Raw genomic sequence first — 15,931 nt, forward strand, 5'->3', positions numbered from 1 at the left:
TGGCCACAAATCACAAAACTCACAACTCTTTGCATCTCAGCAAAACATATTCGCACCAAACCTTATGTGTTTCATTATCAGCTTACACTGACCGCACAACATCAATCTGGTAAAATCATCTCAAAATATCTTTAATTACTCATTGTATGTACACACGTTTTATGGGGACATTTCATAGGCGTAATGGTTTTTATACTGTACAAACTGTATTTTCTATCACCCTACACCTACCCTATACCTAAACCTAGCCCTCACAGGAGACTGTGCACACTTTTACTTTCTCAAAAAAACTCATTGTGCATGATTTATAAGCCTGTTTCCTCATGGGGACCTCACAAATGTCCCCACAAGGTCAAATTTTACTGGTATTACTATCCTTGTGGGGACATTTGGTCCCCATAACGTGATGAATACCAGGTGCACACACACACACACACACACACACACACACACACACACACACACATATATATATATATATATATATATATATATATATATATAAACTACTACTATATTTATTATTATTATTATTATTATTATTATTATTATTATTATTGGGATCTCATTTTCATCATTCAGTGTTTACCCATTTTAGAAGCAATGAACTTACAGCAAATAAAACTGTTTTCCTGGTACACACGTACCTTTATTATGTGATCTGCAGTAGATCATATAGCACAGCAGAAGTGCAGATCCTGATGCAGAGATACAAAGAGTCAACACCATTGTGTGTAAAACAGAAAAACCTGTGAAACACAGACAACAGTTACTTAACACAGAGGTACAATATTGTGCACCGTATTTCCCTTTACTTTATTTATCCCTATATATGATAATGACTGATGACAGTCATATTATGATCATGACATTTTCCCCCTCCCAATGATTTAATACAATAAAAATAATTTCAAAGCAGCAATCATTATTATTTTTTTTTCCACCAGAACTTGCACTGAATGTTATATGATGCGTCAAAGCCCTTTATGACAAGCTTTTAGTAAAATCAGATACTAATATATATATATATATATATATATATATATATATTTTTTTTTTTTTTTTTTTTTTAGCTAAGGATGACTCATGCTCCATTCAGGCAAACAAGTGCTTGTAGGGACTTTCATTGAGATCACTGTTCTGTACTGTAGCTGTGTTGTGCTGCAACCTTCTGCAGTATTTGGTAAGATTATCCCCAGTGTTGGGAAGGTTACTTTGGAAATGTAATAGGTTACAGATCAAGTTACTTGATTTAAAATGTAATAAGTAGTGTAACTTTTCAATTACTTTATTAAAGTAATGTAACATTACTTTTAATTACTTTTTGATTACTTTTCTAAATTTCTAATATTTTCAACTGTTAATCATTTTGAAACATTTAAACCAGGCAGAGTTAACCTTACAGTAGCACCCAACACTGATGACTGTCAGACTTTCAAAATCCTTCATCACTTGAATTAAATTATAATAAGTAAGGGATAATATACATCTTTATTTTGCAATAACAACTGGCTGAATGTACATTATCTCACTTATTGCACAGCTGCTTGATAGATTATTTAGGTGTTTCGTGTCAAAATTATTAGACACCAAACACTGATCTGAGTTGAAATATTTGAACGCAAAGCTTCCACAAAGAAATTAGTTGCTAGCAAATGGCAAGTTCAAACTAGACATTTTAGGGATACAGTGCAGTCATACCAGTTTTCTTACACAACATTTCACCACATAAATAATTAAGTGGTAGTACTAGTTTGTTAGTTATCTTATAATCCTATAGAACTATAAAACTATCAAGCATATAGCACTGACTTAAGTTGCCCCGAAAGAGTCTGAGCTGTGTAATAATTTAATTTAAAGCACAGCCACCACAAATTCAGACTTTTTTTTTTTATTATATTTTTGGGCTTTTTATGCCTTTTATTGTGATAGGACAGTAGAGAGATGACAGGAAATAGCTGGTAGGAGAGAGGGGAGCGGGATCGGCAAAGGACCTTGAGACAGGGAATCGAACAAATGTCATAACAAGATCATAACATTGAAATCAAATGTTTACATAGTTATGACAGAAAACACTAGCATCTAACAATGCCTTGGAAAAAACAATCTTAAAAAATAAAGTTTATGCATAAACCCAAATAGGAAATAAAACAGTTACCCAATAAGCATGTGCCCTAATCTGTCCTAAACTCCTGAAGAATTGGTGTCTCATTTTAGAGCAGTCAATGCAATTTAAAAGAAGTCAATTAAATCTGTAAGTGTGGGTGGGTGTGTGAAAAAAATGATGTAATCCCCTTTGTAATCACTGGCATTTTTTCAAAAGTAACTGTAATTTAATTACATATGTTTTCTCAGTAACTGTAACTAATTACAATTACATTTATTTTGTAATTAAATTACGTAATTCTGTTACATGTAACTAGTTACTCCCCAACACTGATTATCCCTACAAAGCATAAACTAAAAAAAATACTTCAATACTTCAAAATAATTTTACTTTAATTTACTCTAAATAGTTGTTTTGATTTATGACTCACCGAGTCTCTTCAGTACTACTGTTACACTGTCTGAAAGTCCTCCAGCAAACACTTGACACATGTAAACTCCTTTATCCTCAGTTCTGACACTCTTCAGTCTGAGAGAAAAGTTTCCTTTGGGGATTTCAGCAGTGAAGAACTCAACTCTGTCTCTGTATCTCTCATCTGATGAATCTGATAGAGTCTTATTGTTTTGGTAGAGCAGAACCAGAATAACGTCACCTTCATCTGTTTTCTTCCATGAAACCTCGTCAAGCATGATGTGTGAGTCTACAGAGCAGTTCAGAGTAATGTCCTCACCCACAGACGCAGATATGGAGCGACTCGATCCTGATACTAGCCAACGCTCTAAAAGAATAAAATAATCCTGAAGCAGGAGCACAGAATATTTTGATTAAAATAATAGATTTACTTTCTAATTTTGTTTTTACTCACCAGCATCTTTTATTTCAACCACAGTCTCACCAGAATCCCGCTGACTGTGAACTCTACATGTGTATCGTCCCTCATCTTCAGCTCTCAGATTGTCCAGACGGAGAGAAAAGTTTCCATGTTGAATCTGATCAGTAAAGAAATGAGCTCTATCATGATAATCTTGCTGCTGGGACTCTGGTCGACTTTGACCATCTTGATACAGATGAACCAGAGTGTTTGAGTCTGTTCTTCTCCATTCCACTTCCAGACCTTCCATTAGTAAGAGTTCATTGACATAACAGGGCAAAACCACTGAAGATCCCAGAGGAGCAACCAGAGGACTAGAGGGACCATGCACAACCAACCCTGTAAACAGGGGGAGAAATTAAATAAGGCTTTTGTAGTTTCTTATGGTGTAAATAGATACATACCGAAATAAATCATTGTTATGATCAGTGCTGACATGAACAAGCTTTTATGTTGGTCAGTTTAATCATAAATCTTAAAAGTCCTACAAAAGAATCATTATCCATCCTAAATCACATTAGCTTGTAAAATGGTTCACTTCATTTTACCGTCCTATTTCCATATACTTACTATGTACATACTCCATGGTGTACTTGTTATCTTATCTTAAAAAAATATGAGCTGGTCTTGCTGGCATGACTGTCAACCCCAGGGAGTTAACTAGGTACATAGACCAGTACATACATAATAAGTACATGGAAATAGGACTGTAAAATGAAGTGCACCATTTTACATAAACATTACACAGGAATTACCAGTTCTTCTAACTTAGTAAACACTTTTGTGAAAAGCAATTTATCATTAACAGTCCTATGCAAGCAACTGAAAAACAGTCCTCATTTAATTAGGTAAGGTTAGGACTTACCAAGCGTACCATATAATCAAATACAGTATGTGTCTTGTTTGTTACCACATAATACCACATTTTTCCGTAGGTGCTACATATTTACCATGTACATACTATTAGTATGTACACGTACAGTAATGTGTCTTATTAGTTACCATATATGTGACCCTGGATCACAAAACCAGTCATAAGGGTCAATTTTCCAAAATTGAGATTTATACATCATCTGAAAGTTGAATAAATAAGCTTTCCATTGATGTATGGTTTGTTAGGATAGGACAATATTTGGTTGAGATACGACTATTTGAAAACCTGGAATCAGAGGGTGTAAAAAAATCAAAATATTGAGAAAATTACCTTTAAAGTTGTCCAAATAAAGTTTTTACAGTTCTTAAGTTCTTAAGTTTACAAAATATCTTCATGGAACATGATCTTTACTTAATTTCCTAATGATTTTTGCCATAAAAGAAAAATCAATAATTTTGACCCATACAGTGTATTTTTGGCTATTGCTACAAATAAATCCCAGCGACTTAAGACTGGTTTTGTGGTCCAGGGTCACATATGGACACTGTAAGGACGTGCCTGTTTGTATCCACACTTGTCCTTACATATTTACCATTAAATACCATTAGTAAGTATAGTAATATGTCTTATTAGTTACCATATATTGGCACTACCTGTAAGTGACTGTTATTACACAAACTTGTTTGTAAGTACTACATATGTACAATGTGTATACCAAGTACAGTATGTGTCTTGTAACCACATAATACCACATTTTTCCGTAGGTGTTACATATTTACCATGTACATACTATTAGTATGTACACGTACAGTAAAGTGTCTTATTAGTTACCATATACGGATACTGTAAGGACGTGCCTGCTTATATCCACAATTGTCCATAAGTAATACATATTTACCATTAAATACCATTAGTAAATATAGTAATGTGTCTTATTAGTTACCATATATGACCCTGAACCACAAAACCAGTCTTATGTTACACAGGTATTTTTGTAGCAATAGCCAAAAATACATTGGATGGGTCAAATTTATATTATATTTTCCTTTTATGCCAAAAATAATTAGGATATTATGTAAAGATCATGTTCCATGAAAATATTTTGTAAATTTTCCAGCGTAAATATATCAAAATTTATTTTTTTTTGACTAGTAATATGCATTGTTAGGTACTTCATATGGACAACTTTAAAGGCATTTTTTTTTTTTTTTTTTTTTTTTTTTTTAAACCCTCAGATTTCAGATTTTCAAATAGTTGTATCTCGGCCAAATATTATCTTAACAAACCATACATCAACCACATTTTTCCGTAGGTGCTACACATTTACCATGTACATACCATTAGTATATACAGTAATGTGTCTTATTAATTACTATATATGGATACTGTAAGGATGTGCCTGTTTGTACCCACTTGTTTGTAAGTACTACATATTTACCATGTATATACATTAGTAAGTACAGTAAAGTATCTAAGTTACCATGTATGGGCACTGCCTAGAAGTGACCATTATTACTCACAGTTGTCTGTATGTACAAACTAATTACCATGCATGTACGACTGTTAAGTGCAGCCGAGTTTCTTATTTGTTACCATGCAGCCTACATACAGTACATTTCAGGTAAGTGCCTTGTGTTACCACGCATTTGCCTGTAGGTACAAGATATTTATCATGTATCTACCAGGGAAGTACTGTAAAATAAATTATTTTAGTGGATAGAATAATACGTTTTGGGCTAAATGAATTTAATTTATATTTTAGCCCAATATCCTCGTGGGTGTCCACTCTGTAGTTATTATAGATTAGTGGTCGCGACTCATTTTCAACATGTGGCGTCGATACATGAGAGGACTCGTTATTACTTTCGTTATTTTCCCGCTTTAGCAAGTTAACTGAATAATGGATATTCTTTGTTTTTAAATAAACTAATAACAATGTGGTGGACTAAGTCACTGCTGGGTGAACTGCACATGAAGGGTTGGCCTTAGTCCATCGCCGATCACTCTTGAGAAACTTGAAGTACGGAAGGACAAATATCCAAACGTTTTCGGACTACTGCAGCTTGCACTCACACTGCCCGTTGGCTCAGCTACATCAGAAATCTCAGTTATGAGAAGAATGAGAAACTGGCTCCGATCTTCAGTGACACAGGACAGATTCTCAGATCTTTCGGTATAAATTCTCATTTGTCTGCCAGTGGGTGCCCCTCCACGCATGAAAGTGAAACTATGCATATGACTGGAGACCTTGTTGTGAGGTGACAGTGCTATCTATTCAGTCATTGTATATAAGAAAATTATTATATCTGTTATAAATTACATTTCTGAGATATCAAACAAGCTGCTTTCAGTTTCTGTAATAAAAAAAAAAAAAATGTAACTACTGATTTAATATATCTATAATTATATAGATCAGTGATTGTAGCACAGGTCATATTGAGTAACCAGGAAATATAAACATGAGAAAAACAAAATAACTGTGCGATAACACAAACAGATAACTGAACGAAACAAAAACGAACATCATGTGTGAAACTTCCAAAGGTGAACTTTTAAAGAGGACTCTAATTACAAAGTATAAACAATAAACACATTGAAGAAATCACAGTGCCAGTTGATCATGTTTACTAGCATAATAATTTATAGACCTTTGCATGAAAAATGCAGTGAACACAACTTCTTAATGATCAGAAAGCATCGTGCTTATTGGATATGCTATGGATAGAAATGTCATCATCATCTCCTAAGCATATAAAGCAACAAAACAGCAGAAACGTTGAAACACCAAGAAGTATGTTTAGGTTAAGAGAAAAGAAACAGATAATAATCTAAAACGAATGTTTACAGGTTTTAAAATACAACACATGCATTGATTTCAAACACTACTCAAGAGGGAACTTGTGTTGGACGCTTCATGATGATTTCCTTCACTATCAGGCTCAAATTACACACTTAAAAAGAAAATTTATTTTACATTACTTTTTTTATATAAAGAAATTAATATTTAGTCATCTTACTGAATTTAAGCATTTAAGCAGAAGCCTTTATTTATTCATTCATTTATTTGTAAATCATGAACAACAAATTCATGCAAATGTGTTCAAGCTTTTGACTGATGCTCTAAATTTGCAGAGAATTGAAAACAATATAATTGTTAATTTTCTCCAGAATTGTAAATTTTCTCCAGAATTTGCAGAATGAGAGAAAAGAAATGTACGTACCATCTGATATAATTGGAATAACAGCGACAACAGTGAACATAAGCAGCTCCATGTTCAGCTAAACTCATAATTATGTGTATGTACTGTCACAGATTTTAAGTTAGTGATAATGTGCACGAAGGCAGTATGTTAAAAGCTGCTATACTAGATAAACCTGTTTTGATTTAGTTGGTGGGTGCTGAAGTCACAACACAAGCTCTCGACTATAAACAACCATAATAAATGTAACACTATATATAGAGAGTGAAAACATGACACTTCAAAAAAACTGGGCTAAAACAACCCAATTTGGGTCATTTTAGTAGCCCAAGCTTGCTTCCGGCTAGGGATGCAACAATATAGTTATTCCATGGTTCAGTACGTACCTCAGTTTTTAAGCACAGTTTTCGGTTCATTTCGTTCTGATTTTTACACAAAATAGGATGGGTTTCATTCATACTAGATGCCAGAGGGCGCCCTCTTGCAGAAAATCCACATATGCCATCAAAAGAGATAACACTGATGACATTCCAGCCGAGAAATCTCTAATATGGATAAAGGCAAACGTTTTGAATGATGAAATGTAAGGACAATAAACACTCATCTGCAATAATATATGGTTTATCTGTGTTCTTCAAGCCATCTCGGGTATTTTCATAATGATTAAGCATATTTGTAAGCCATTGTTACTGGACATACAGTATAGAATTTATCGTCTGCCTCATTCTATGATAAGAAGCCACATCTGATCACAAAAGGAAGTTATTTCATACACTCAACTTATGTTGTGAAGTAAAAATAAATGATAATGTTCTCTTTTTTGGACAAGAAGTTTAGAAAGGCTTATCATTGCATTTCATTAAAAGGGAAGAAGAGTTGCTTTTTCGCAATTCACAAGTGCGTATTGAACCGAGGATGTCGTACCAAACGGTTCAATATTACATTGAGTATTGTGACAGCCCTACTTCTGGCACAATAGACATTTCATGTGTTCACCCTTACATCTAACCTGGTTGAGCAAATAGTAAGCATATTTTGGCGTGCTGTCCTAGGGGAGGGTTCCGAGCCCGGAATATGGCCCAAAACCAGAGAACTCCCCCCTATCCCAAGTATGGGATGAGAATAGATCAAGATTAAGGAGTTGGGGTGGAGGAGGGATGCCGGAAAACCGGCGAATGACAGAGGCAAGTCGGCTGCGTGCATATATATGACTTGCGCTAGTTCGGATGATCAGCTAGATAAGTTAAACCTGTGCTAAATTGGTTGATTATCTGATTGTGCTCCTCCCAAACCTTGTTATTAGGTTACTGAGAGCTTCCTGACAAGCTGCATCACTGTGTGGTTTGGAGCCTGCAATGCCTCCTGCCGAAAAACCCTCCAACACACAGTGAGAACAGCTGAGAAGATCATTAGTGTCCCTCTCCCCTCCCTCCAGGACATCTACAGCACTCGTCTCTCCTCTAAAGCCCTCTGCATAGCAGCTGATCCCACCCACCCTATGCATAGCTTCTTCAACCTGCTGCCATCAGGGAGGAGGCTGCGGAGTCTCCAGGCCAGGACCAGCAGACTGAAAGACAGCTTCATCCACCAGACTGTCAGGAAGCTCAACTCTCTTCCAGCTCTGCCCACACTCCCCTCTTCCTCCCCATGCACTTTTTGATCTCTGACACATACATGTAAACACACACTCACACACACTCGCAGACCTGCACCAGTCACGTTGTGCAGCATTGGTCTGCCAGCTACCTCATTCCTACCTCTCTGTCAGTTATAAGACTGCTCTCTGTCACTTTATCATATCAATAAGCTCCACTGCATTTTACTGTTGCATTTGCACTACTCTGTTTGGTTTTGCACATGTGCCCTTACTTGTATATTGTTGTTGTTGTTGTTGTTGTGTTGTGGTGTTATTATTACATGTAAATTTTTGTATGTATCTGTACTTACCTTTTGTATTTAATATATTTGTATTGAATATCTGTTTAAACCTAGGGTCTGAGAGTAACGTAATTTCAATTCTCTGTATATCCTGTACAGGTGGCAGAATTGACAATAAAGCTGACTTTGACTTTGACTTATTAAAACATTATATATGGAAGCCCCTTTCTGCCACTGAATAAAATAATAATAATAATAATAATAATAATAATAATAATAATTCTGATATTATTACTCATAACTGTGAGTTTATATCTCACAATTTAGAGAAAAACAAGACAGAATTGCATGTTTGTAGCACACAACTCTGGGGAAAAAAAATGTCAGAATTGTGGAATGTAAACTTGAAAAAAAGTCAGAATTGTCACAGTTTTATGTATTGTCACGGGTGCGGAGCAAAGCGACAGACACAGTGGGCGTGACGTCAGGCCTCAAGGGGGGAAAAGTGTCCAAAATAAACAGGGGGATCTGGTGTCCTCGAAGTGACGGGGTTCCGTGAAGGAGGGGTAGTGTTCCAAAGGGAACGGTCCAGGTAAGGGGTGGAGTCCGGCGGCCGCACGCGCCCCCCGCTTAGGTCCGGGGTGCGAGGGGCGGCGGCTTCTCTAGCGGCATCGTCCTCCTCCACCTATGCGGCACTTCTGGGGGATAAAACAGCCCGGCAACCTGGCCCGTCAGCCGTCACGGGTGCGGTCCTCATCCGGACCCGCGGGGTCCGGCAGCTCGTCCTATGGCGCCGCTGGTTCCCTCTTCACCCCTTCCTGGACCCACGAGAACACCAGCGTGCATGCACGGGGAAGAGACCGGTCTCCTGAGGAGAGGCGCGCTTGGCATTTTAACAGCGGCGGTGATGAGGCTTCATTCACATCAGGTGTGCCTCATCACATGCCGCCAGACCTGGATGTTTCAGCGCCCCTCCTCCTCCCACACGCCCACTCCCGTCAGGAGCCTGGTGAAGGGCGGCGATTACCGACGGGGTGAAGCTGATATTTAGGGGGGAAGCAGCCGACTCGTCACAGTATGTATCTTGTGACCTAGTTTTCTCCTCATGTGTCTTAATTGGATTTGTTTCACTTCCAAACCAGAGCCCAGTCAGCCTTCACCCAGCGAAACAGAGCTAAAGCCTGAGCCCACCGCAGATGCGGAGCCAGAGCCCGCCGTGACCAATGGCGGCTCCACCTGGGTCAGTCTTCAACCATCTGCCGCCTCGAAACCTTATTCCTCCAGCTTCGCCTCATCACTTCATCCCTCTGGCTCTGTCAGGCTCCTCCTTCCCTCCAGCTCCACCTTCGTCCTCAGTCGCTCCAGCTCCACCGTGGCCTTCTGGATCCCTGCCTCCATCTCGGACACCAGAGCCTGCTGCTTCGCCTCGGCCCTCCGGATTCTCAGGGTCACCCAGGCTCTGCGTCTGCTTGGCTCCATCTGGGTCACCAACCATGGCAGCATCGTTGCAGGAGCTCAGACCCCTGGATCCTCTGTCCATGTTTCCTCCATGGCTCCTCCCTCTGTGGGCCTTACTCTTGGTTGGGCTCTGGTGGCCCACCACCTGTCTCCTCATGCTCTGGCCCATTATCCATCTCAACACACTCCTGACTCCTCACTAGCTCTTTCCTCCATCATCACTTCCTTCATCCTGCCTGCTCCATGCTCTATCCCTTCACGGTCTCCTATCTTCTCTCTGCCCACTCCTTTCTTCCACAATAGGATTTTTGTTGGTACGAGGACAGAGGATGCACCTTGTGGACGGCCTGAGGGGTGTTGTGTCTTTTGTTGTATTTTGTTTGTTGTGTCTGTGTCTTGTGACCTTGTTTTCTCCTCTTGTATCTTAATTGGATTTGTTTCACCTGCCTTTAATCAAGTATATTGTTACCTTCCTTGTCCTTATTTTGTGCTACTGTGTATGTGTGGATTTTGCCCTTTTATTTGGATAATTAAAATACGTTGAACTCTTCTTCATCATCTTCTGCCTTTTGGTTTATTGCACACACAATAAATTTGCTAACTTACAACAGAGCTCAGAGGTTACCTGAACTCCAAACTTTTTTTCTTTCCTTTTCAAAATTATAACATGAAGACATCAAAATTGTAGACCTAAGTAGAGCACAACAGGACAAACTGAACATACAGTATGTGGGTAATGAACACTAACTTACTAAAGAATAGGAGACAAATTACCAAAACAAAGTGTGCACATTGTATGCTTGTTATAGACCTGTCACAATTACATAAACAAATCTCAGAATTGATCCACTGCCTGTCCTTGTTCACCACGTCAATTTAGAATCTTTTGAAAAAATCTTCATTTAATGTGCAGTAGATCAGACAGCAGTGCAGAAGTACAAGAAGTATAATTATAAATAATTAGTGAGAAAGACGCAGAAATATCAGTGTGAAAAATGTCTAAGTATTCTTTTTAAATGATTTAAAATGGGTCAGACTTACCAGCAACTTTTATCTGAACCAGTCTCACCATGGAGGGTTAAAGGAGAAGTCCACTTCCAAAACAAAGATTCACATATAATGTACTCACCCCCTTGTCATCCAAGATGTTCACGTCTTTCTTTCTTCAGTCGTAAAGAAATTATGTTTTTTGAGGAAAATATTTCTTAATTTTTCTACATATAATGGACTGATATGGTGCCCGATTTTGAACTTCTAAATGCAGTTTAAATGCGGCTTCAAACAATCCCAAATGCGGTTGTAAACGATCCCAGCTGAGGAAGAAGGGTCTTATCTAGCGAAACAATCGGTTATTTTCATAAATATTATACAATTTCTACACTTTTTAATGTCAAACGCTTTGCCTTTCTCTCCCTGAACTCTGTGTATTCTGGTTCAAGACAGTTAGGGTATGTCGAAAAACTCCAATCGTATTGTCTCCCTCAACTTTAAAAATAATTTCAAAATCATTCTACATCGCTGCAGAAGTTCAGACCCAGTCTTTGAAAAGTGAACATGCAAAGAAGATCTAACACTCTTAACAAAAAAGGTAAAACAGCAATATAGGACGATTTTGAAGTTGAGGGTGTCAGGGTTCCCTGGGATAAAGGACTCAGATGCAAAAGTGCAAATTAAATTGATTTATTAAGGAATATCAAAGCAAAGTCCCAGCAAGAATCACATAGTCCAGGTGACCACACCACGCAGCTTTAGCTTGCACAGACAGAAGCAGGCAGATGTCATAATCCAGAAGCCGATTTGCACTGAAAACAGTCCTCCAAAGCAAGCATAGATAAGATTCCAGGCCGACAATCTCTCCTCACAGGAAGCAATAATTCTCACACGTCAGAATAAGATGAGCTCTAAATCCATAAGCCGCAGGCCAAAGATTGCGGAGAAATCAGGCATCAAGAGGAATAACTGGGCAAACAGAAGAAACAAAACATAAGAACTGACCGGGACAGCTAAAAGGACGTAAAGTCAAAAAGACAAAACACACTAGCAAAGAAGAAACGAAAACAAGTAGTAGAAATAGAGTGGAGAAAATGAAAGAATTGGAATCAGCTGTAATCAAGTGCATGGTTGCGCTGATTGCAAAAGACAAACAGCTGCCCTGCAGCCGCCACTTTGAAATGAAAAACAAAAAGCACGTGCAGGAGAAGTAACAGATCAAACCCGCGACCTGAGGGAGATCATGAGATCAGAGTTTTTCGTCATTGTAGCATCTGGACCAATTAGACTGTGGTGGGAATCCCGAGGAGCAATCAGCGTCGCCTTGGCAACACACAACCTGCACCTGGAGCTACTCACCACGAGCCGTGTCGTGTCGTTCCTCGCCAGGCCACAAGACATACAGTTATTTGTTACATTTAACAAATAATCTTTAAAACCAACAAGCCAGCTATATGCTGCAGTTCTGGAGACAACCCCTCAGAGCAACTAACACCCCAAAAGGGCTCAGTTGCCAGGGCGACCATCTGATAATATGGGTTTTATTGCCCCAAAGGAATGCACATTTGCCCATAGGAAAGACACAATGCCTATAAAAATAGACTCTTTCCTATTCATTCACAGACAAACCTACCCTTGACCTTCCTATCACACATAGCCCAGGTCATTGTGTAGAGTTTTACTATTATTGCCTTGTAGTTTTTTTTTGTTTTTCATTGTATTCTGTTGACAGATCTCTAGTGTAGTATAACTATGGCATGTTTGGTCTCTTTGAATTTGTATTTTGATGATCTAAATGATGGTGTATATTATATGTTGATACCTTTGCAACATATTAGTGTTTTAAAAATCCTTAGTAGTTTTGCATCAAGACCCAATCGAATTACATATGCAAAATACCATGCTCACAGACAGAGAGTATAAACTTTCCCTCCAAAGGTGAAAGTTACCATTGTTTCTTGGACCTCCTGGAGGTGCAGCCTCTAAAAACACTTAAATGCATCTCTCTCTTCTTCCCCCACTCTCTTCTCTCTTCGCTCTCTTCTGCAAAATCTTCCGATTGCTGCCAGTGTAGAGGAACCCACGGGGAGCCTGAGCCAGCACAGGACGTGCCCCGTGGGCCCGACATATAGAGCTGTGGCTCTCGACCACAAAGAGACAGACATTTTCATTCAACCCTGGAATTAATCTTCATGAAATGTCCTCGAACAGACATTTCTCTCTTCCGTGTTTTTTTAATTTTCTTCACTTGTCTAGTGACTCGCCTCCGTCAGTCAGTGGTTCTTTTAGAACCTAAGAGGATGAGGAGGATGAGGTAGAACTCGTCGGGAAGGTAAAAAAAAATAACGAATACAAAGGAATGATACAAATATTACAGAAAAAAAGAGGATCAGTTAATGGACTTAAAAGACTGTGGGATGCATGAAATGTTTGTAGGACTATTTGAAATACTTTATGTAATATTTTTTTTTAATGATCAACTTCTTTTGAATGCTGTCGGGCACAGACAACATTCGCGTAGACAGCATCGCATAATATTATCATTTAATATTGTATTAATTTATATAATAATTAATATAATAATTCCTTAATTCAAAATAAAATGGTAATAAATCTATCTCTGATAATCCCGGGTTACTATGGTCACGCAGGTTTGTTTACGCATTAAACTCGTGGCCACGAGAAATGGATGTCGTTCCCTCATCATAGCATCTCGTGGCCACGACATAAGGATGTCGTTACCTCGACAAAATGATCCACGACAAACTTAAGTGAACCGAAGGTGTCCCCTCCCGGTCACCGTAGTTCTCATATCATAATGTTCTACAAAACAGCAAGCTTTAAAACACATTTCTTTCTGCTGAAAATTAGAATCCGTTTTCTCTCCAGTACATCACCAGTGTAAGCTTCATATACTTCTACAACTCTTGTCAATGTAGTCCATAGTTACTATAAAAATTAATCTTGACTTTATCTTGTGAATGTTTTGGGAAAAACGGTAGCGGTGCGTTTTCCCCTACTACCCTACAGCTAAACGCGTCTCCCTGTGGACAGGGCCTAAGAAACACTTTGACTTTCGCTTTTTAAAATTAGGAACAAGCGCAGAAAATAAGCCGTTGAAATATCTCTTACTTATGCCTTTTTAGTTGCTTCTGTGGAAATAACCTACACAGCTAGTACACACGAAAAGGGAAGAAATTACATTATGAATGGTTGTTTAATAAACTCAGATATAAATAAAAACACCAAATAAAACTGCACTGAAAAAAAAAAAAAAAAAACTATTTCTATGCAATACTGGGTTATTTTTACTGTGATTTGTATTTATAGCCATGTGCTCAAACACAACACAAACAAAGACGAGACAGGCAGAACTGTCAGAGAGCCCTGACGGTAAAATACTGCATTAAAAACAAAACAAAACAAAAAAATAAAAATAAATAAATAAATAAACGATACACTTTGATAGCCTTTGATAGAAAATACTCTCAATATTTATTTTTGAATTCCAGTTTCATGCACATAAACTATAGCAATTCAGACACTTGACTGACAGAGCAACTTAATTACCAATTTGTTGTAGAAATCTATTTGCATTGATTTAACCCTTTCAGACCCTGCGTCCATTGAAATGGACATCACATGATTTTTTGTTTAAACCAATAAAATGTTATGTTTTTAAAATATGAGCAATGCCTAGTCACTGATTGGTCCCTGATCAACCAATTACAATGAAGATCTGATTCCTAACTTATTCTGATTGAGCTACAGACATCACAAAAAAAGACATGATAACCAACTAGACAGGAAGAGGAGGAACCCCATATTTTACTTTTTATATGCAGAATTATGTTAATGGTAGACTCATCAACTTGCACCGGTTGTAAAATTAAGACTATAAAATGATAATATTTAAAGTTATTTTGAAAATCTGTCAGAGTTGCAGAACTGTCCATCGCAATGGACATCAGGTCTTAGCAGGAACCTCATGTATTAGTTGTATAACAGATTGAGAAATTTGTGCAAGCATTTCAAAGCTAAATACAGAGGTACAAATTCAAATGTTAATGTTTTATGAACATTGATCTTAATTAATGCAATTAATATTAATATGATTTCATTTATGTCTTCAGAGTGACTATAATCTGTAGGTCAATTTTTCATTGGTTTTATTGAGAAACAGCCATAGTGGATGAGATCAGTGAATACAGAGCAACACACACACTCACACCACTTCCACACACACTGATGCCTTGATGCTATAATGCACACAATCATATATTTATCCAAACAATCAGCAAGTACACATAAACCCATACATATACACACAAAGACATTTATACATGTACTCAGATTCACCCACTTCAACCAAAAAACAAGTTTTTTTGAGACTTCATATCATCTTACCTTTTTTTCCACATTCGTATGGCATTGTTCATTCTTACAGTATGTGTTCTGTTCAAAATCTTAAATCTAGTTCAACTATAGTGCACAAACTCTACTTATTATGTATGGTTAAAATATGCAGATTTTTTTTTTTTTCAGTCCTGGCG

The 15,931-nt window shown here is 37.7% G+C and overlaps 1 protein-coding gene across 1 annotated transcript; it reads right to left on the reverse strand.

Moving 5' to 3' along the window:
- Nucleotides 1–647: 647 nt before the first annotated feature.
- LOC127162330 (junctional adhesion molecule-like) lies at nt 648–3,564 on the reverse strand (the record flags this gene model as incomplete). The annotated part of the gene is made up of 4 exons (XM_051105124.1): nt 3,549–3,564; nt 2,973–3,317; nt 2,538–2,885; nt 648–749 (listed from the first exon to the last, which is right to left on the reverse strand). Coding segments are annotated over exons 1-4 (811 nt in total), but the record flags the coding sequence as incomplete, so codon positions are not given.
- Between the last annotated feature and the right edge of the window lie 12,367 nt (nt 3,565–15,931).

The sequence above is a fragment of the Labeo rohita genome, unplaced genomic scaffold, assembly GCF_022985175.1.
Source record: "Labeo rohita strain BAU-BD-2019 unplaced genomic scaffold, IGBB_LRoh.1.0 scaffold_896, whole genome shotgun sequence".
NCBI lineage: Eukaryota > Metazoa > Chordata > Actinopteri > Cypriniformes > Cyprinidae > Labeo > Labeo rohita.